The sequence below is a fragment of the Natator depressus genome, chromosome 1 (assembly GCF_965152275.1).
Source record: "Natator depressus isolate rNatDep1 chromosome 1, rNatDep2.hap1, whole genome shotgun sequence".
Lineage (NCBI taxonomy): Eukaryota > Metazoa > Chordata > Testudines > Cheloniidae > Natator > Natator depressus.
The window spans coordinates 220,172,180-220,195,233 of NC_134234.1; the positions used below are offsets into that span (position 1 = coordinate 220,172,180).

Consider the following 23,054-nt stretch of genomic DNA (forward strand, 5'->3'; position numbering starts at 1 on the left):
TTCCATGTAATCACCATAACCCAAATCCTTGGATGTCCATTTCCTTCTCCATTCTTGATGATTCTTTTGGGTCCAGGATGGAATGAATCTGTGGACTTTACTACATGAAGAAAAGAAATTTTCAGGTAAGCACAGATACATTTTCCTACTGTATTTTGTGCTGACGTCCACAGATTTATTACAATGAGATTTTCATAACAGGGTGCTTCCAAAGTAGAAAGCTGGATCATCCTTTAAATGCGGACATCTAAAACAAGATAGATCATACATAACTAACTCCTCTCTCTTCCCCACAGCACTAAGGCATAGAGAAAGACTCCTGACAAAATAAAAGATATAGTACTGGCTAAGATTACATGACCAATATGCAGAATTCAGTGAATTTATGCACTGGTGGCTATGTGGCCAACTGGCAGATCTCAATACAGGAGACATCACTACTCCGGCCTAAGAGTGTCTGTGCTCTTAAGCAGTGGACTTTGATAGGTAACCAAAAAAGGAACATTTCATGAATGTATATAGGGAATGAATGCTGTGACAGTGTGAATTAAAAGTACAATACTGGGCCTTGTCAGAGAAATCTCCCAACTTCAAATAAATTCATCTTGATTGAAAATCAGAGTAGGTCTCCCTCTGGCTACTAACAGATAGGAAATATAACAGTATCTCCTGCAAGAGTTCATTCTGAGTAGTGCTGTAAGGAGCAGAATGAGGATCCATTGTCATGCTATATGACCTTGCAGGGTAGAAATAAGATTGATGACCTAATGTTGGAATTTGTACAAAACTTTATTTTCTTCAACGTGCTGAGAATGTTACATTACAGAGATTTGACCTTTTTGCTTGGATACTCTTGCACACCCACAATAAAATCTTCCCAGAGGAACACAGGGCTATGTTTCACTGATTTAAAATGTGAATGTGTTGAGGAATGCATGATTGATTTGATTTACATTATATGGAAAAAAGGGAATACTAAAAAAATCATGTTAGTTTTTCCTTGGCTTCATTGTTAACGTTTCATATGCTATAGCTCACTGGTGTTTCAAGTGTCTACAGTTACTATAAGAAATATATCTTGGACATGTGACCATGACATTTTTAATGGTCTTCATTCAACACAAGCCAGGCAGTAACCAAAGACCAGTGCACTTCTGTACTCCTAAATTTTGAATCCACAAGGAAAATAAAAATTCACATGTATCTGATGAAAATGCCTATAAAAGATATTACAGTATAACCACAACACCATACCTGTTTTACTCTGCTGGCATTTTTTACCATAAGAAAGTTTCAAAACATACCAGTGAACATCTGTTTACTGGGGCAGGGAAACCTATCAAAACCACCACTAAATATGTAAACTAGGATATTCTAAGGAATAGCCTTACCACATAACCAGATGTGCATGACAGAGACTTCTCTAATGCACAGGTTGCTCCCCACTGGTTAGTTTCATAAACAAAATATTAAAGTTTAATGGGATTTTGGCATTACATACAGTAGTATATTTATTCCATACCCTGAATGACATTTTGCTAAAATGATGATCAGTCACTCTTAATTGCAATCTTTATGTACTTTTCTGGTTCTAATGCCCTAGATTAAATATGAAATTAAAGATGACCAGAACCTTAGATAAAAGAAGAAAAGGCTGAACGCTACACTACAGGTGTCTCTCTTTGGATAAGACACTTTTCTAGAGCTAAATGTTAAAAGAATGTACATTACTTGAGTACACCCAAAAAAAAAAAAAAAAAAAAACCAACCTCTGGAAGACTCAATTTGCAAACACGTAACATTCGTAGGCACAAAACTGGTTATTATTTTTCCTCTTGTTCAGGAAGACAATTAAAACAAACAATAGGACAAACTTAAGAGCAGGGGAACTTCGCCATCTATTTAAGAGTACAAGTGAATTTTCGCCTGAAGTAGAGTGTGATAAGCATTCCCAAATTGCATATTTAAATTATGAATTACTGAAAACTATTCTGTTTGTAATACTTTTCATGCCATTCCCTGCAAGTCAAATCAGAATCATATGACTGATTTTTAACAAATCCAGAAAGCGTTTCCTTTGTTTAACTTTTTTTAAAAAACAAAAAGTTATAGAATTTAGAACGTCTGCCATAAAACCCATAACCCAATCATGTTTATACAAAAATAACCTCCCAAAAATAAAGAAACAAGCAGATACTGATCATAATAGAAACATAACCACATCAACTTGCCTCAAAGATTATATGGGCATGAACTGCACACACAAAATTTAGAGAGTTTATTATTTTCAGTTATATTGTTTCAAATGCACTTATGCAAATACAGTAATTCTGTGTTTCTCTTCTCACAATTTTACACACTCTATGTCCAGAACTGTGAGTTTAACAGGTACTCTTTGAATACCCTATAATGTCAAACACAGCAATGTAAGAATACATATGAATTTTGTCATCTAACAGCAACAAGAACAGTATTCCTACCTGAAGTGTTGGCTCCCAATTTACGTTAAATGTTTGATAAAGAACAGAGGAAATTTGGACACAAGTCCCATTAAAGACAATGGACCTAGTGTAACTCAAAAATTCATCATGTATTCCATTGAAAATGTGTCCCTCTGAAGCACCAATTTCCTTTTATTCTCATATCTATAAAACATTTTGATATCATGGAGTCTACCTGACCTGCTGACTACCCTCCAGTTTACACTATTGTTATGAATACAAAGAGAAAAACAGATGTTTCAGCCTAAATGTCATCAAAATGAAATCATTTTTCCTCATGACTATTACCACAATTGGAATATTGTTAACTTAAACAGGCAGAATGAAATCAACTTTGGAAGTAAGTAAACTGTAAAGACAATCCCTAAACAAAAAGGAAAAGCAATGAGAACAAGGATTTTAAAAAGAATTTTAAAAAAATTTCCAAAACAACTATATGTCTTGTTGTTGTTTTTTAATTAAAAACAAAAGAGGGCTGCCAAAAGAAAAATCTTGAAACAGTGTTTCAAAGGAAAGATCACCCCACAACAATTGTTCTGTGGGGGAAAAAAAAAACTTCTTAGCTTGTAAAATGGCTGGCAATGGGGAAAAATTTTATAGATGCAATTAGAATTTCCCAACAGCGAGACTATATCACTTCAAATAAATCTGTGTGGTAAATCAAAGAAAAGGAGGAGGAAAATAACTATCCACTTTTAGTGAACCATCTAATGTGGTCATCTGCAAACAGACCAAATACCAGAAATCATATCAGATAAAGAATGTATCAAAAGAATTAGTTTCCACTTCATAGTTTTGGAATCTAGTTTTACAGCAACACATGAAATGCAATGTTTTCTCCTTCTCAAATTAAACGTTAACTGTCTGTTTTGCTTTTAATATGAGAATAGTATCATTGTAATATCTATCTTTATTAGAAATAGCTCCTTATCACTAAGTGTAGATCTGCAACACTTAGATAATATTCAGTTCTACAGAATATCAATACAAAATATGCCACAGTTTTAATTTTCACAAGTTTAAAATGACAACCTTCATTTGCAGAGGCAAACATATGTATCCACAAAAAAGCATTAGGTCCAGCACAGGGCATTCAGGGGCATAGGAACACAGAGCATAAGAAATTTGAGATGAATATACATTGACTGATCAGAAAATCAGACACAAGTACTGGCACCTGCTTCCTTTCTTTCTCTTTAAGTAACCAAGGAAATTAAATGGATAAAACTGCATTAATGCAATTTTATGGTTGAGAGGTTGCGTACAGAAAAGTCAGGAAATTCAAAGTTATGGTTCCCATAGCAGTTGTAACATGGCCACATTTCATATGCAAAGAAGTTAAAGTTACAATATGTTGTTCTATATTTTAAAATATTAAAAATACTCAAGTGAGAATGTGGGAATCATAACTCAATTTACTAGCTTGTGTATGTGAAATCTCAACCATAAATTTGCTTTAAATATTGGATAAAGTATATAATATCAAATAAGAGCAATTTGTCCATTCAAATTATGAATGTTCTACTCTGCCCTTTTATAGCTGTTGCAGAAATATGTGAGAACAACATGAAGAATGTGAGAATACCACATGCTACATTCACATTTGACTTTTTATACTTGAATTTTTAGAGAAACACTAGTCTGAGAAATTTTTATTTCCCTCTTTTATAGATAGTACAGATGAGTGAGAGAGCACGGTATTTTCATCTGTTAGGTCAAGTGCTGGTATTAAAGCATACAATCTCTGAATTCTAGTCTCAGCTATAACAATAATGATCTTTCTGCCTCAATACCGTAACCTCTGTGTCTCAGCTTTTCCATCTGTATGTGTTCATAAGACCACACGTCAGCTTTGCAGTTGTGGGAGGGTTCTTTTTTGTGGGTCCTGGCAGCCCTAAGCAGCTTTTACCTCAGTAACACAAAAACACTAATCCATTTACAGAACACAATTTTATTTGCTTTATGTCCTTTCTTTAGTCTTTCAATATATTTAAATGAACAAACTCACAAAAAATTGAAAAGCGTATACATAGCATTCAAATAGAATTTCATGACAACTAAGGCACAGAAATAACAGTCATCCTTGCTAGAGGGAGATGTGCGTAAGAAAAACACGAAGGACAATTTCTTGAATCAGATATTTAGTGGGGTACTTGTTATCAGTGGACGGAATCATATGTAGAACTATTTCGTTTTTGTGGAAAACCAAAGAACAGAAGACTGTAAAAGTATGGGTATCATCTCAGAAACCTGGAGGGCAAACAACTGCCACAAGAAAAGGGAACTGGAATGATTAAAACTTGTGACTGCCTTTGGTTCAAAAGGAGTACCATCATTAAGGTTGTTTACATGAGTAATTCTGTCAAGACAGAGGAATCTCCATTGCACTTCTTTGCTTTTCCTGCATGCCTTGTAAAACAGGAGATTTATCATTTATTTATTTTTTGGATTTATATGCTGTACCTATCAATGTCTATGTATGTGTCTACTTACTGCTGACATCCTCTCAGGCCTCAACACAGGTAGCTGCTGGCATTAAAGGAACCGTCTACTTATCCAAACATTTCCTAGCCTAAAAAAATTAATTTTACATTGTTTCAAGTTTTGGCCTGTAGTTTGGATTACTACTACTTCCCAACAACTTTGTCCATCACTAGTTCTCCACTGAAAGTAAGTTGAGTCATCTTGAGGATTCTTTATGTTACAAGTGTTGGATAAACTTTTTTTTTTTTTTTTTTTTTATAAACAGCACATAAGTTTGTGGATGGCAGTATTCAGTGGTATGAAAAGAATCTACTCATTGAGATGTGGGTGGTCATTATAGATAGCATGAATAGGTTCATAAAACAAATATATAAGGTCATCCGAAACAATGCATTTTCACATAAATGACCTCGTATAAGGATCCTGAGATGTATTTGTTGTACTGGCTAATATTTTCAAACATTAGAATAAACAAACTTCTTATAACAGGAGGTAAATCAATGAAAACTATTGTTTGGGAAGACAGGATCAGTCATAGGCTTACTCTGAGAACTCCCAAGGATATTCCAGTCTCTAATACAGCCCGTTCTTAAGCTACACAAGTCAATAGCCTAATAACCAGCTGTTTCTGCTGGAAAAAGATTTGTTGGCAAGCCGGACATCTGTACTCTGCAGAGGCCAAGTTTACTCAGTGTGCGGCCACAGGTGTTGACCTAAGTGCTATGAAGCCAAAGGAGGAAGACAAAAGGAATTGGCATTAATAGCTGTACTAACAGAAAGAGTCCAATATTCAAGTTACATAAAAGTAATTTTAGCTGTCGGCTCCTAGAAGTATGACTACTTCTCCTCTCTGGTTTGATTCAGACTATACCCTGAAGACAACAGAAGAGGGAAGGAGGAAGTACATGAGTCTTTCTTCAAAGTAAGTTAAAGGCTATGACCCTTTCATTTGGCATTCTTGAAAGCCGTAGAATCTGACATAGTGAAAAGGTACAATACAGACACTCCAGTTCTTGTTAGCCTGATTAGTAGTCCCTTTTCTTAAACTCTATTCATGCACCAAAGGAAAGCCTTTCTCAAAGTATCAAAAAAATAAACCTGGTAATTCAAATGTCTGGCTTTATGAACAATGTGATGATTAACCTTATAATCAATATATACTCTGACTTTGTAAATAAGAAAGGATTTTAAGCAAACTTTATTTTAAAAATGTAGTTAGCAAACTGATCCAGTATATCCACTTCTGTCATTAGGCAAAGATTCCTGACTTCAAGAGGCTAGTTGCATAGAGAGGTAGAAAAAAATATCACCATACAGCCTGAAGGTAGAGCAGCCAAGAATTCACTCCTACCTGAAGGAGGATATATTTTATTGCAGCCAGCCTTAAATGTAGTGGAAAACACCACAATTACCATTTAGGAATGTCAAGAGTCAAGCGATGTTGGAGCCCCATGATCAACCTTTGAGAGTTTTTGTTTTTTAAGTGCCTTCCAAGGTAACTAAATGATACTGAAAACTTTGTTTAAATAAAAGAAATTAAATAACCTTTCTTGTTGGTGTCAAGGGATTTGGGCACATATCTAATGCAATGACTTGAAGTTGATGTGATGAAAGTGGTTTTTATCCTGTTATCCGACAATTACCTAGTTACACTTATTTTTGATCCACGTGTTTCTGATGCGATGCTCAAACTATTCTACTTCCTATTTAAGTGAGCTTAACACCTTTTAACCATAATCATGCATAAGTGTACCAATTTAAGATCAAAGAAGTCTGGTCATCAAGTCCATGCCCCTGCCGGTGAAGAATATCAAGCTTGCTCCAAAAAGGCCATAAAAATAAACCAAAATTCTCTCAGTGACTTTAACAGGCTGTGGATCAAGCCCACAGATACCTAGATACAGAACTTATGGAATATTAAACATATATATTACACATAATCTTTGCCAGAAGGACAAGCAGAGAAAAAGCAGCAGAATTACCTGCAGCTTTTTGTAGCGATCTTGGTGTGAGATGAATTCACCTTCCTTTTCTTTCAAGAAATCTGTTTGTAGGATACTATGCTTTTCCATCAAATCTTCTAACTCCTAACAATAGAAAAAGTTACACAGATTTTTGTTTTTATTTTTAAAATGTGAGAGTACAATCTTCAGGAAGTCATTCCAAACTAGCTATACTTCTGATGGTTTTATGACACCTGCTATTGTGCAAAAATAGACAGCATCGGGGGTCTCACAAGATCCCCAACTACCACACACTGGCAAACTACCATGCAGATCACAGACCAAGGGGATCCCTGTAACCATTATACACCCCTCTGCCAGTTGGCACAGAGGCCTCTGGGTCACACTAAGCATCTCCCAAAAATGACCACCACCACGTGTTGTGTTCAATAACTGAATGTATTAACTTCTGCCTTCCATGTAAAAAAATTGTGCACTAGATTTCCAAGTAATCCAAAGCACACACCAATATCCTGGTGGTTTACTGACGCCAAAATATCCCCTGGCTCAAATTAAAGAGAGTCAGATAAGCTGGCATTATCCCCAGTATTTCTGCACCTGTTGCCTAACGTGTCTCCATCTCTAACGTGTCTATGCCAACCTGCTTCTATTGCCCTTCCAGCCTATTCCTGTCCTCCTCAGCTCTTATCACCCCTAGTCTGTATTGGTCCTTGCTTCTGTTCCTTAACACCTCTACAATCCAATTAAATTCCTCCTTCTTGTCCATACTGCCTGGGCATCAGGCAGGAAGGCATTGAGAGCACAGGAGCCAAAAAGTGTGCCCACTCAGTTCCAATATCCAGTACCCTAGAACCCTCAATAGCTGGGAGAAGCAATTGCAAGGAAAGAACTGCTCAGCCCTGGGCAATAGTGTATTCATTGTACCTGTAATTCGAAGAATTTGACTGCCAGTCTCTTACAAAGCTGTACTGAACATGGATTTCCAGAGACAGCAAAAGGCACCTGTCTGACCCCAGGGCAACCCCAATATCAAAATGTCAAGTCCCTGTTCCAGAGCAGGGAGGTGCTAGAACGTCTCAACAAAATGGTTCTAAGTGTGTTTTCACACTGGAAAGACAATACTTTTCCCTAACCAAACTCTTAGAATAAAGTTGAACCATTTGTTGCTTAAATTAAAAAAAAAAAAAAAAAAAAACTGCGTGAGGCAGACCCACACATGGCAAATTTAAGTCTGAACAGCTAAAGTTTGGCAAAATTATAAGTAACTGAAGACAAAGTCTCGTAACGGAAAATATTAAACACCTTAGCTATGGGTGCCACTGCCAGCTCCTGCTATCATTAAGTTTTTCATGCATTTAAGAGCAGCCATACCTTTTTAATTCTATATCTTTCTTCTTCAGCATCTTTGAGTTTGATCTCTAGACTTGCAACTGTTGGTTGAAGATACTTCTTTGATCCATTTATCCCCTGCTTTTCAGAGTCACCCACAGAGATGGTTAATTTTTCTGAAAGTTTTCCTTCTGTTAAACTCAAAGAAGGAATTGAGATATCCAAGGAAGAACTGGCTGATAACTGAACCTAATTCATAAGAGAGACAAAGTATATTATTTCATCATAAATAATATATGACAGACCATATTTTGAAATTATATTTCATATAAGAGCTATGAAAACTTTACTTTCAGTAGAAGATTTAAATGTCAGTTTGCCAAAACATATACATTACATGATGGTTAGCAGACCTGTGTCTCAAGCGCTACAATCAAAACATTTGCATCTGAAATACCATTAAAATAACAGTTTACCAACCGCCAAATGGTTACTCCTAATTCACTTTGGATTGTACTTTACATGATGAGTAGCCTCACTGAGGTTAATGAGAATACTTGAAGAGTAAGATACTATTAATTGTGGGTGAGGGGGCTTGTAAATCTTAAGGTAACTGTCTAATTCTAAAGCTGCTAGAAAAGACATTTTTAAGCAGTGACTATTTCTGAAATTTTTGGTAGCTTTAACAGCAATACTTTTTCCAAAGAACATTCCTGCCAATGCCTCCTGTATTTCAGCATTATGGTCCCAGTTTAGCAAGGCACTTAAGCATATGCTTAAAATTGAGCACATTTGAATGTATGTAGCTCAGTTGGGGACCATATGAAAGTATTGTGATGTCTCACAAATTACTTTAAAAAAACCTTTTATTTAAGAAAGAGTACTTATATACTGAAATTACTGTTTTGAGGTTGAGAAGCATTTCAGTGTGGATAAACTACATTTTTATCAAATATTATACATACATGCTAAAACCTACATTGCTTTGTAACTTAATTATATTCTGCCATCTCAAAGAATTCAAAGGTACTCATCTTCACAATGAATATTCAGAGACTGGTAACCGATATCTTTGCTCTGAAATTACACCTGTAGAAACTACTCAAGAGTCAACTTTTGTCCCTTAAGAAAAAAAAAATCTCTAATTTGATAAGAAAAAATACAATGCCAAGGGATAAAATACATCAACTTCCTGTAATAAAAGTAAGATTGTGTGTGCTTACCTGTTCTTTAAGAACAGCTGGGTTTAAAATACTGTTGGATGTTTGAACAGCTGTCAGTACATCTTCACCTGATAAGATGAATGAATCAGAAGGGACAACGCAAGCAGAAGGCAGAGAATGCTCCAGTAGAACATCTGAAGAAATAGTTTGTGACACATGGACTTCAGATACTAATGCAAGAAAGAAGACATGAAAAAAATTCCAATATTAGTAGATTATGCATGTGTTTCTGAATTCTACATCTAATGAACCTAACAAATCATTTTTGTTATTAAAAGAACATCATACAATACAAACAAGTAGATAAAAATGTGTTATTACACTAGTGTAAATTTGGCTTGACTTTATCCAAGTTAAGCATGCCATGGTTTTATATCTTTGAATAATGTTATTGACTTGGTTGTATGATTTACCTTTGCTCTCAAAGATATCACCAGATAGTTATATGCTCCTTCCTCTGAAATTGCCTAAACTTGAGGACCTTTGGGGCACGCTGCAAAAGCCATTTATTTGACAAGGTTTTCAGGGACAGAGGAGAATATGCTCTTTTGTGGCAGAGATGGTGGGGGAGGACTAAAAGTGGCTCTTTTGCTTCTTTGAATTATTGACTGCCTTAGATAATTAATTATTTATATATGATTATTTTTTGCTACTAGGTAGTCATTTCTAATGATATGCAATTGTTAGGGCACCTAGGGCATTTTGGATGGGTAATTTTTCTTATTTAAATCTAAAAAAAGAAAGTAAAGACAGCTTTTATATAAGGACATTTAGATAAACATCTCACCAAGCAACATGGCGACAAGCAATTTTACATGTGTTAAACACGTTTTATACATTAAATCTACAATGGTGAACAAAGGAAATAAAACAAATAAAATGACCCTATATCCAACAATACACAGGTATAATAATTATTGTTGCATGTATGGTTCTCCTCCATAGTCATTACATTCCAGAGGAAGGAGTTTCCTATTTTGAGCTATGATCCTGTATGTGGGTCATCTTAATTTCTACATTACAATGACCTACGTAGTTTTTAAGGGAATAAACAAAAATACACTAAATAAATAAATAAATTAAGAAACCACATGGGGAAAAAACAGTGAGATTGCATCAATAAAGTTTTTAAATTGGTCTTAGGAAGCCTGTACCCTAGGATACACCAGCCATAGAGATGATTTTCCAGGAGAAGGAAGAAAAGGCCAGGTTACTAGCATATAATCTACAGAGGGCCACACAAAACAAGTTAAAATGCTAATTTAAAATGCATTTTTAAAAGAACTAGAGACTAACTAGTTTTATCAAACTCATAGAATTAGAGATTCTATTAACAGAATTAGAGACTGACACCCCAGGGTGCAATCTTGGCTTCTTCTTTAAAACAGCTCTTTCACTCCCAAATGCAAATAAAATATAATTTAAGAGTTGCTAGGGGAACACATATTTTTAAACAAAACCACGTGGGTCAGACAGACAACTGAAATGGCACTACACTGCATATGAGTAGTCTTTGCTTTGAGCTGCAGAAGCAATGCCATAGGTTTGTAAATACTAAGAGAAACAATCAGGATCCAGTATTACCAGTTTGACATTGCCTAGATCCATAAACTTTTTGTCAGGATTCACAGATTAACAGATTCTAAGGCCAAAAGGGACCATTGTGATCAGCTAGTCTGACCGCCTGTATAAAACAAGTCATAGAACTTCCCCAAAATAATTCCTAGAGTTTATCTTTGAGAAAAAAGATCCAATCTTGATTTTAAAATGGTCAGTGATGGAGAATCCACTATGACCACTGGTAAATTGTTCTAATTGTTAATTACCCTCACTACTAAATATTTACCTTATTTTCACTCTGAATTTGTTTAGCTTCAGCTGTCAGCCATTGGATTATTGACATTAGAATAATCCTTTGAACCAAGATCAACAATTAACTATCCAGTATAATTTTATTTCAGTAGCTTGTTGCAGTCAAATTCACTCTTTCCTTTAACATGTTAGTACTGATCAATGAAGCATGCCCAGCAAATGGATGACCCTTCACAACTCAAGAGCCTAACATAGAACAGATGGAGAAATATAGACAGGTTTACCATCTTAACTGTTTCTATTCAGTCAACCACACTGACCAACAAGTGCTTCCACTCAACAAAATCCCAGAATGAAGAAAGAGGAATAAAAGAATAGTCGGGGGGGAGAGAGGGGAGGGAATAATAAGAAGAACATGGAAAAACAGTCCTAAAAATTGTAAAGGTATTTATAGACACAGAAAGATAGTGAAAGACTTAGCACAGACAATACTATTACAGTTATTGGCCCAAATGAATAAACTACACAGAAAATTAGCACACAGAAGAACAAAGATAAATAAAAAATAAAAAAATCACCAGCACTCAATGAACTCTATCAACCGCTGCCAGTGGAAAAATCTTTTAAAGTTTATTGGAGAAAAATGGAATCTATTCAAAGACCATTCTCTTTTCTTCCAGCTAAACAAATAGCAACAGCTAATGTGTGATTCAAAATAGAGTTAGTTTTTCCTATAACTCTTCGCTGCAGTTTTCAACTTCGTGAAACTCTATATAAAGGATGCTTACTATAAGATATTTAAATTGTTCAGAGTATGTGTTGATGGATACATTAATAGACATTCACATGACTTCCACCGTACCCATAGTAGACGTTGCACAAAGCTCAGATGAAAAGTACCTCCACTTCTGCAAGGCTGTTTTTTACCAATTCCCCCACCACAATAAACCCCATGGGTTTCTTGCAGTTTTTACATATTGTAAATAATGTCACTGATTCACTGGGGTAGGATAAATACCTACAGTTACTTGAAGGAAATAAACACCAAGACGACCAAAGAACAACGCTGGGATGATTTTAAGGGGAATACCTGAAATTAATGGATGAAACTAAGAAAAGGAAAATTTAGGCTTCAGAGGTGAAATACTGGCCCCATTTATGTCAATGGCAAAACAAATGAATTTCAATGGGGCCTGGATTTTATCCAACAGCAGGAAAATCTCTCTATCAGCAGGAGCCCTTAGTTCAGACTCTGGGGGCCATGAAAAATACACAGAGGTTAGGGAATGCTGCTTGTAAGAAGTACAAGAGGAAGTTCCATTATAATGCAACTTAAGGGCTGTGCAGGTCTTAAGCGTCACAGTAAAAGATCTCTTCTGTAATACCTCCTAAGGTGCATTGCAATGGCATCTAGCCAAACGGTTCTAGGATTAGGATATTCACATGTACACAATCTGAATACCTAGACTGCATGTGCAATCTTAACTTTACCATTTCTTGACTTTAGTGTGTTTAAGTGTGCAACCTAAAACTTCTAATAGATGCCCAAATTCCAAAATCCTACTTCCACTGAGTAGTACTCAACTCCAGGAGTAAATCCATTGCAATTAATTAGTCATAAAATAATTCTCAGGTCACATAGGGTGTCACAATATGTGTATGGAACAATGCTTGTGTTATGAACTGTACTTCATAATTACTGAATAGAATTTTGCTTAGCACCAAGCTGTAAAGAAGTCCTCTAAAAGACTACCGAGGGAAGCTACATTGTGTGTGATTCAGTAGATTTTTATTTAAATATCTTTGACAGAGGCCTATTAAAGCAGCATTCTTGGATCTTTGATGGTAGTGCAGATTACCATTACAAAATAAGATGGCCAAAAAAATGGCACCATTTTGTTTGGGTGTAAATGTTCATCCCAGTCAGAGATCCCAAGAGAAGATAACCCCTTTAAAAATCCTCTCAACCCAAACATTGTATCAACCTGAAATAAATTTATTTTCTGTCTTGCATTACAAAATATTGGCCATTTAACTATTTAGAAGGGCTCGTGTTAGTCACTTTCACCTTTCAATAGATAAAATCCCACAACTGAATCTCTCTTGCAAACAAGGCCCTTCTTTTGAGCTGAAAACAGGTGAAGTTGAATGGAGATCTGTTGGAGGAGAAGGGAGGTGAGCCCCTGCCACTTAGGGGCAGTATATAAGTTATTGGAGAGTATTTGTTAGTCTGATTTCAGTTTGCAAAGTCTAGTAGGGGAGGCAGTGTGTTGTGAGAGACAATAGAGATAGCCAGACTTCAATGTCTGAGGAGGACAGAGGAAGACTCACAGAAGACTGCAAGTGGGAACAGAAGACAAGATGGCTTGCAGCCAGAAAGAACAGAAGAGGGAACACCAGGAAGAGGCAGTTCTACATGAATGGGGAGTCCCTGCTTTGAAAAATAGTCAGACCTGTCACCAGAGGTGATCTGGAGAACAGAAGGATGTGTTGTCTTCCAGATGCTAAGATACAGATTGTGGACACAAGGCTGAAGGGGATCCTAATGGGAGCATGAAAGAATCCACTGACTGTCCATGTGGGAACAAATGATACTGCTAGATTCTCACTGGGATGCATCAAGGAAAAACAACACCAGGCTGGGGAAGATGCTTAAAGAAATGGCGGCTCAGAAAATCTTCAGTGGGAGTCTAGCTGTCCCTGGAGGAGGATAGTGAAGGCAAGACAGGATTACAATGATCAACAGATGGGTCAGGCAGTGGTGCTATGAGAAGGGCTTTGGGATGTTCAACGACTGGGAGGCAATCCTGGACAGAGAACTGGTCTCATGGGATAGACTCCACCTGAGTAGAGATGGTAAGAGATATCTGGGATGAAGGTTGGCACAACTGATTAAAAGAGCTTTCAATTGGAATTTGGGGGAGACAGTTGGGCGATGCTCATGTAATCTCCATGCTTGATTCTAATACTGAGCAGAAGGAAAATGAAATAAAAAGATACAGCAATGGAGAAAGGAACAGCAGAGGGTAGAAGAATGGACAACAAGAGGAAGGATAGTGCCAGTACCAATGACAGTAACAGTCAGGCAGGCAATGCTGATAGTAAAATGACGATCTAATCTGTCAAGAAATCTGGGTGAGACCAAGCAGAAACAACTTACCTGTACCCCAATGCTAGGAGCCTGCATGACAAAATGGAGGAACTAGAACTACGGGTAAAGGAATTGAAACCAAATATGATAGGAATAATGAAAACATGGTGGAATATCAGTCATGACTGGAAAACGGGTATTGAGGGGTATGTGCCATTGAGGAAAGACACAAATAAAGTTAAAGGTTATGGAGTAGTATTGTATATTAGTGATGCGGTAGACTGTAAAGAAATAAATTAAAAGTGATTGAATGGATAAAACAGAATCTTCCCCAAAGTGATTCTGACCCAAACAGAATGGCAACAGAGGCTCTAATGTAATAGTGCTTAGGATCTGCTACTGACACCCAGGATCTGATCTGGATCGAGACCTCTAATATTTTTAATTAAATAAATCCTAGCAGGAATTGTGAGATTATGGGAGACTTAAATTTCCCAGATATAGATTGGAGGACAAATGCTACTAATAATGGTAGGGCCCAGTTATTCTTGGATGTGATGGTTGACAGATTTCTTCACCAAGTAGTCACCACAGTAATCAGAGGGGATACCATTTTAGATTTAGTATTAGCAAATAGTGAGGGCCTCATAGAAGAGCTGGTTGTAGAAGACAACCTTCATTTGAGTAAATACGAGTTAATTCAGTTTAAACTAAATGGACAGAAACAAAAATAGGTCTGCAACCAGGGTCCGTGATTTCAAAAGAGCAAACTTTAAAAAATTAAGGGAATTAGTTGGGGAAGTTGACTGAACTGAAGAACTCAAGGATCTGAATGTGGAGGAGCCTTGGAATTACTTTAAGTCAAAGTTGCAGAACCTATCTGGAACCTGAATCCCAAGCAAATGGGAAAATATTTGTAAGGGATGCAGACCAAAGTGGATGAACCACCATCTCAAACAGGTTACTAAAAATAAGCAGAAAATCTACAAGGAATAGAAGAAGGGATTGATCAGCAAGGAAATCTATCTTTTGGAGGTCAGAAAATATAGGGGAAAAGTGAGAATTGACAACAGCCAAGCAGAGCTGGACTTTGTGAAGGAAATTAAACCCAAGAGTAAAAAAGTTCCTTTTTAGCCATATAAATAAAAGAAAACAAGGAAAGAAGAAGTGGGACTACTAAGCATTGAGAACAGATGGAGGTACTGTCAAACACCTAAAGAATATTTCACCTCTGTTTTTGATAAGGATAAGAAGGAGCTGGGGACAGCAGCAAGACAACTAATGGAAACAAGGATATGAAAGTAGAAATTACCACATCTGAGGTGGAAGCCAAACTCAAACAGCTTAAGGGGACCAAACAAGGGGGCAATAATCTCCATCCAAAAATATTAAAAGACCTGGCACATGAAATTGAAAGCCCAACAGCAAGGATTTTTAATGAATCTATCAACTTAGAGGTTGTACCCTCTGACTGGAGAATTGCAGAGATGGTACTTATATTTAAGAAAGGGAAAGAAAAGGGATCTGGGAAACTACAGGCTGGTTAGTTTGACCACAGTTGTATGCAAGGCCTTAGAATAAATTTTGAAAAAGACAGCGTAATTAAGGACAAACAGTAATTGGGATAAAATACAACGTGTTGTTTTTTTTTTACAAAAGGTAGATCACAACAGAACAACTTGATCTCTTTCTCTGAGAATAGAAACGATTTTCTAGATAATGGAAATGCAGTAGAGCTAATCTATTTGGAGTTCAATAAAGTATATGATACAGGTTTCAGAGTAGCAGCCGTGTTAGTCTGTATTCGCAAAAAGAAAAGGAGTACTTGTGGCACCTTAGAGACAAATAAATTTGTTAGAGCATAAGCTTTCATGAGCTACAGCTCACTTCATCGGATGCATTCAGTGGAAAATACAGTGGGGAGATTTATATGCATAGAGAACATGAAACAATGGGTGTTACCATACACACTGTAACGAGAGTGATCACTTAAGGTGAGCTCTTACCAGCAGGAGAGCCGGGGGGGGGGAGCGGGGGCTAATCACATCAGCCACACTATCAGAGGCTCGTTCACCTGCACATCTACCAATGTGATATATGCCATCATGTGCCAGCAATGCCCCTCTGCCATGTACATTGACCAAACCAGACAGCCTCTATGTAAAAGAATAAATGGACACAAAATCAGACATCAAGAATTATAACATTCAAAAACTAGTCTGAGAACACTTCACTCTCTTTGGTCACTAGATTACAGACATAAAAGTGGCAATACTTCAACAAAAAAACTTCAAAAACAGACTCCAAGGAGAGACTGCTGAATTGGAATTAATTTGCAAACTGGATACAATTAACTTAGGCTTGAATAGAGACTGGGAGCGGATGGGTCATTACACAAAGTAAAACTATTTCCCCATGTTTATCCCCCCCACCCCCCATTCCTCAGACGTTCTTGTCAACTGCTAGAAATGGCCCACCTTGATTATCACTACAAAAGGTTCTGTCCCCGCCCCCCCGCTCTCCTGCTCGTAATAGCTCACCTTAAGTGATCACTCTCCTTACAGTGTGTATGGTAACACCCATTGTTTCAGGTTCTCTATGTATATAAATCTCCTCCACTGTATTTTCCACTGAATGCATCCAATGAAGTGAGCTGTAGCTCACGAAAGCTTATGCTCAAATAAATTGGTTAGTCTCTAAGGTGCCACAAGTACTCCTTTTCTTTTTGTATATGATACAGTTCATTATGAGAAATGTTTGGAGAAGATGGGGATTAATGGGAGAATCGAAATGTGGGTAAAGAATTGGATAAACGGGAAACTACAATGGGTCATACTGAAAGATGACATGTCAGGCTGGAGGGAGGTTACTAGGGGAGTCCCTCAAGAATTGGTATTGGGACCAAACTTTACATTTTCATTAAATATCTTGCCCAAAAAGTGGGGGGCTGCTGATAAAATCTGCGACAGACACAATGTTGGGAGGTATTGCCAATACAGAGGAGGATTGGAATATCAGACAAAACAACACGGATTACCTTGAAGATTGCAGTAATAGAAATGGGATGAAATTTACTAGTGCAAAGTGCAAGCTCATGCACGTCGGGATGAAAAAACAGGATTTTTTGCTACAAGCTGAGGATTTATTAATTGGAAGCAAGAGAGGAGGAGAATGACCAGTACACACAGGTCTATCACAGGATGACTATGAGCTACCATTGTGATGCAGCTGTGAAAAAGGCTAACACAATCCTACAATGCATCAGGTGAGGTATTTGCCTTAGAGATAGGGAAGCATTATTACCACTGTGAAAAGCACTGGTGAGACCTCATCTGAAACACTGTGCAATTCTGGTCTCCCATGTTTAAGAAAGATAAACTGAAACAGGTGCAGAGAAGGGCTACTAGGATGATCAGAGGAATGGAAAACCTTATGAGAGAAAACTTAAGGAACATGGACTGTTTAGCCTAAAAAAGTAAAGGCTGTGGGGATATCTGATTGTTCTCTATAAATACATCAGAAGGATGAACAACAAGGAGGGAGAGGACTTGTTTAAGTTAAAGGCCAATGCTGGCACAAGAACAAATTGATATAAGCTAGGCAACAACAAGTTTAGGCTTGAGATTGGACAAATGTTTCTAACCATCATAGGACTGAAGTTCTGTAACAACCTTCCAAGAGAAGTAGTGGGGGCAAAAAACGTAACTTTTTCAAAGACTGAGTTTAATAAGTGTATGGAGATAAGTCCAAAAATCAGAGATGGGACACTAGATGGGGAGGGCACTGAGTTATTACAGAAAATTCTTTCTGCGGTGTCTGGCAGGTGGGTCTTGTCCACATGCTAAGGGTCCTTATTGACTGCCATATTTGGAGTCAGAAAGGAATTTTTCCCTAGGTCAGATTGTTTTCACCTTCTTCTACAGCCTCTAGTATGGGTCACTTGCTGGTTTGAACTAGAGTAAATGGTGGATTATCTGTAACTTGAAGTCTTTAAATCATGATTTGAGGACTTCAGTAACTCAGGTAGAGGTTATGGGCCTGTTACATGCGTGGGCTGGTGAGGGTCTGTAGCCTGCAATGTGCAGGAGGTCAAACTAGAAGATCATGATGGTCCCTTCCGGCCCTAAAATGTATTAGTCTATAAGTCTATTAAAAATTACACTATTTAAAGCAACTATAAAGAATTATGGAATACTGTCTGAAAGTTAGAGAGACTGTTCATTTGCAAGTGAAAACAAAAAGAGTTGATGGGTTGCAAAAACCACTTCTGAGAAGCGTATTAGTATCCACAGAACCTTCACATTTGATTAAATCAAAACTTTCACATTAATCTGAAATATTTGCAGGACTGGGCCCAATTCTGCAAATTGCTGAGTGTCTATCTCCCAATTTCTTCCTGCACCTACACAGCAGCCAAGATGTTTTGCATGGTTTGAAAACTTAGTACTGCTCCTTAGTAGCACCACTTCAAGTGTAAAGCATTCCCCATAGGCACAGGGAAGCGGCAACAATAGAGTTTTAAGATGACTATAGTGGTTTTCCTGAATTGTCAGGGCATGTGCCACTAGTATTAGATACCACTCAAAATTCAGCTTGCTACTCCAGAGAACAGAAATACCATTGATATAATCCACTTGTTCCACTAACATTGTTCTATGAGGTGTATTTTGCATCCCTCAAAGTACCAGAGAAAGTATAGTATGTGTGCATGTGAAAAGAGTAACAGCTCTTTGGACTCTCTTAACTGAAGATCTGGATCTTTTCCATCAGCACTTCTATGGAAACCTTGTTTCAGGCTGTCTGCAAACTGAGGAAGAAATCGCTATATCAGGTTAACCTTCCGAACATAAACCAAGCACATTTTTGAATCCACAAGGTTTAGAAATATTTTTTTAAATGAAAACTTAAGATTCTGCAGAATCTGAATATGCCATGAGATAGGCCAGCTTCAGCATATGGGCTGAGTGTTTAAAACAGTACTGCAAGAGAGTGTGGCTGGGGGAATGCTGCGACTACTTTTCATCCTATAAAGCCAGGCTCCCAAACAGTAACAGAGTACAACCACAATGGAGCTCAGAAGGAGTAATGAAAAACCTCTTAACATAAAATAACCTAAATGTTTCCATTTGAAATTTTTTTATTCTTGAGCTCTTCATAAAATAAAAGACGAATAGGAAGAGAAAGTTACTCACCTTGTGCAGTAACTGAGGTTAGAGATGTGTGTCCCTGTGGGCGCTCCACTTCAGGTGTCGGTGCATTCCGGCACTGTCATTTGGAGATTTATAGTAACAGTGTATGCGCGGGTCGTGCATGTGCAGTAGGCCCCTTGCAATGCTGTTGGTACCGCATCTAGCACGCACAACCCGAGCCCTCCAGTTCCTTCTCTAGCGCAGAGTCTTAATGGCAAACTCCAAAGTAACCTTCTCCTCTTCTTTGAGTGCTGTGTTCCACTTCAGGTGACTGTAGAGCAGTGCCCCTCAGAAGGCAAGAGGAACTTCGGGCTCATTTGAGTCATAGAGATAAGTACAGTTAGGCCAACTATGGCGTTAGCCCTAGAGTCGAGTGACAACATAGTGCTCAGTAAATGTGTAGACAGAGGACAAGTGCCCACCTTGCAAATCTCTAATATCGGAATATTGTTAGGAACGCTATAGAGATTGAAGCTGATCGTGTGGAATGCGCTCTGATGTGTGTACGAGGGTCCACGTTACAAATAAGATAGCAATGTTGAATGCACATGATGATCCATTCAGTGGATCTCTGAGTGGATATCGCACCGCCTTTCGAACGCTCAGTAGTAGAAACAAAAAGTCTAGGACATTTCCGGAAAGGTTTGGTCCTTTCCAGGTAAAATGCTAACACCCACCTGACATCCAATGTATGCAAGACAGTCTCTGAGTCTCATGACGATTATGATAAAATGTAGGAAGATGGATCCATTGGTTCATATGAAACAATGATGCCACTTTCAGTAAAAATGCTGGGTGTGGGCGTAGCGTGACCTTGTCTTTGAAGAATATTGTCTAGAGAGGATCGGCCATGAGAGCCCCATCTCACTCACCCATCTGGTGAAAGTAATAGCGACCAAAAAGACCACTTCCATGGATAAATGTAGTAGGGAACAGGTGGCTAGGGGGTTCAAATGGAGTTCTGGTGAGGCATTTAAATACCAGATTGAGGTCCCAAGCTGGCATAGGTTGATGAACCTCTGGGCAAGTGTTCTGGAGACCCCCGAGGAAGCGTTTAGTGATGGTGTATGTGAAGATTGAGGTCCTGTCAGTCTCATGATGGAATTCTGAAGTGGCCGCAAGGTGGACTTTGATCGAGTTTGCTGCTAAACCCAACACTTTCAGCTCTAGTAGGTATTCCAGCACTAATGGTAGCAGTGTTGTGGAGGCCGTCACATGTTTTTCTTGACACCAGGAGGAGAATCTCTTCCATTTTTGAATGTAAGTATTACACAAGGTCACTTTCCTGCTGTTTAGGAATACGTTGTGATGCATGCCCAGAAAGGGTTAAACATCCTGCAGGATGAATGACTTCAATTCAACCCTCAAAGACGTGTGGGGAGATAACATTTGTGTATTTATATATGTATGGGTAGTGGTCAACAATGTAATCAACAGTCCCTGTCTATGCTGTATTCTGATAATTCAAAAATCAAAAGAACATCATAGCATTTGAATGAAGTGTAAACAGGATCTCTCTGTATTCAGCACTCTTTGAAATGTATAGCAAATCATTGGTGAACGGTGGAGGAACAGGCAACTGTGTTATGTTAATTTGTATAGCTAAGTATTGGTGATAAACTGCCTAATGGATAAATTGCCTTATATTAATCTGTGTGAATAATTAAAGACTATGCTTAGGAAATAAGGGCCTATTGTTCCCCGAGGGACTCCAATTTGTCAAAGAAGACATGACATTGTATAAAGATCCTTGGGTTCTGATCCTTTTTATCTCAGATCTGCTTAAGCTTCATCAGGGGAAGTTTGAGTTGCAAGATGAGATCCCAGTTAAGCTGGTACACCCTGGATATGATATTGGACATTGGACTATACCCTATGAACTAAATTCGAAACGAACTCTTTGGAAATACAAAAAACTCACCATCTCTACTATGTATCTGAACCTCAAGAACTGAACTCATGTCTGTATGTATATTGAGCTTTTAACCATACTCTCTCCCTTTTCCTTTTTAAATAATTTTTTTTTAGTTAATAAGAATTGGCTGTGAGCGTGCATTTGGGTAAGATCTGGAATATTCAATAACCTGGAAGATAATGTGTCCAATCCTTTGGGATTGGTAGAACCTTTTGTTTTATATGATGAAATAAGATTTTCAGAAGTCTTCATCATATTTGACTTGGGTACCTGAATGGAGGCCTGAGGCTGGGTTACTTTAAGGGAACTGTGGTTTTGGTTTCTGAACAACCAGTGAGGTAATAAAAGAACTGTTTTATGATGGCTTGTAAATCTGAGTATTGAAAATATCCACCAGTTTTGAGGATTCTCTGCCCCATTCTTTGCAGTTCACCCTAATTGAGTGACCTCAGCTGGCTCCCACTGGGACTCCGGTCACACACGTGTTTGACTTGTTCCAAGCAGGCTAGTTCTCCATACTGGAACCACGGAGGAGCCACATTTGATTGGGGTAAAGAGCGCGACTGTTTTCTGAGACAGTAGGTCCAGACGGCGAAGGAGAGCTTGAGGGGTGCTAAGAGTACCATGCTTGCCTGGGCCAGGTCAGGAATATGAGGATAACCTTGGCCTTGTCTAGGCATATCTTGTGTATAACAGGTTGTAACAGGGGACTTGTTGGGAACATGTACATGAGTTGTGCATCCCATGTGATAAGGAAGGCGTCCTCCAGTGCTCACAGTCCCATTCCCACTCTTGAGGAGAACATTGCACATTTGTGGTTCATCGAGGATGTGAACAGGTCGATGAGTGGAGTATCCCATCGGTGGAATATGGATAGCAGGACTCCCTCGTTCATTTCCCATACGTGGGCTCAAGAGAAGTACCTGCTTAGCATGTCTGCCATCACATTCTGACAGCCTGGAAAGTAGGAGGCCAAAACGTTTAGGTTCTGGTGTATACACCAGTTCCACAGTTTCATGGCTTTAGTGCATAGTGAGTGAGATTGAGTGCCCCCTTGGTGATGGATGTAAAACTTGCATGCAATGTTTTTGGTCATTATGTGAATTGACTTGTTCTTTATGTGAGGTAGGAAGTGTCTGCAGGCATTGCAGACCAAGCGTACCTCTAGTAGAGTGATGTGTAGCTGAGTCTCCACAAGAGACCATTTTCCTTGAACCGTGTGCTGATGCATGTGGGTGCCCCATCCCATCAGCAAGGCATCTGTCATGATTACTACTGATTTGGGGGGGGTTCCTGTAGGAATGGGATTCCCATACACACGTTTTCTGGTCTTGCCCACCAGCAGAGAGTGTCCAGGACATGGGGTGGTACTATAAGTCATTTGTGCAGGCTGTGCTTGCTGGGTATTTATACCGAGCTCAACCAGCCCTGTAGGCAATGCATATGTAGGTTTGCGTGTCATACCACGAACATTATGGCGGCCATGTCTCTTAGCAGCTGCAGAACAGTACAAGCCGGTGTTTGGGGGCTGACTCTTAACTCTGTG

General features: G+C 38.2%; 1 protein-coding gene across 9 annotated transcripts in view; it reads right to left on the reverse strand.

The window, feature by feature from the left end:
- Positions 1-23,054, reverse strand: part of CCDC91 (coiled-coil domain containing 91) — a 319,501-nt gene that overhangs the window by 215,357 nt on the left and 81,090 nt on the right. For 7 of the 9 annotated variants that reach the window (XM_074936086.1, XM_074936059.1, XM_074936114.1 and 4 more), the window contains exons 4-6: positions 9,502-9,671; positions 8,321-8,527; positions 6,968-7,072 (exon numbers count right to left, since the gene is read on the reverse strand). In XM_074936086.1, the coding sequence (XP_074792187.1) occupies positions 6,968-7,072; positions 8,321-8,527; positions 9,502-9,671 (482 nt within the window). The remainder of the gene's footprint in view (positions 1-6,967; positions 7,073-8,320; positions 8,528-9,501; positions 9,672-23,054) is intronic. The other 2 variants (XM_074936124.1, XM_074936104.1) reach the window with 1 other exon arrangement.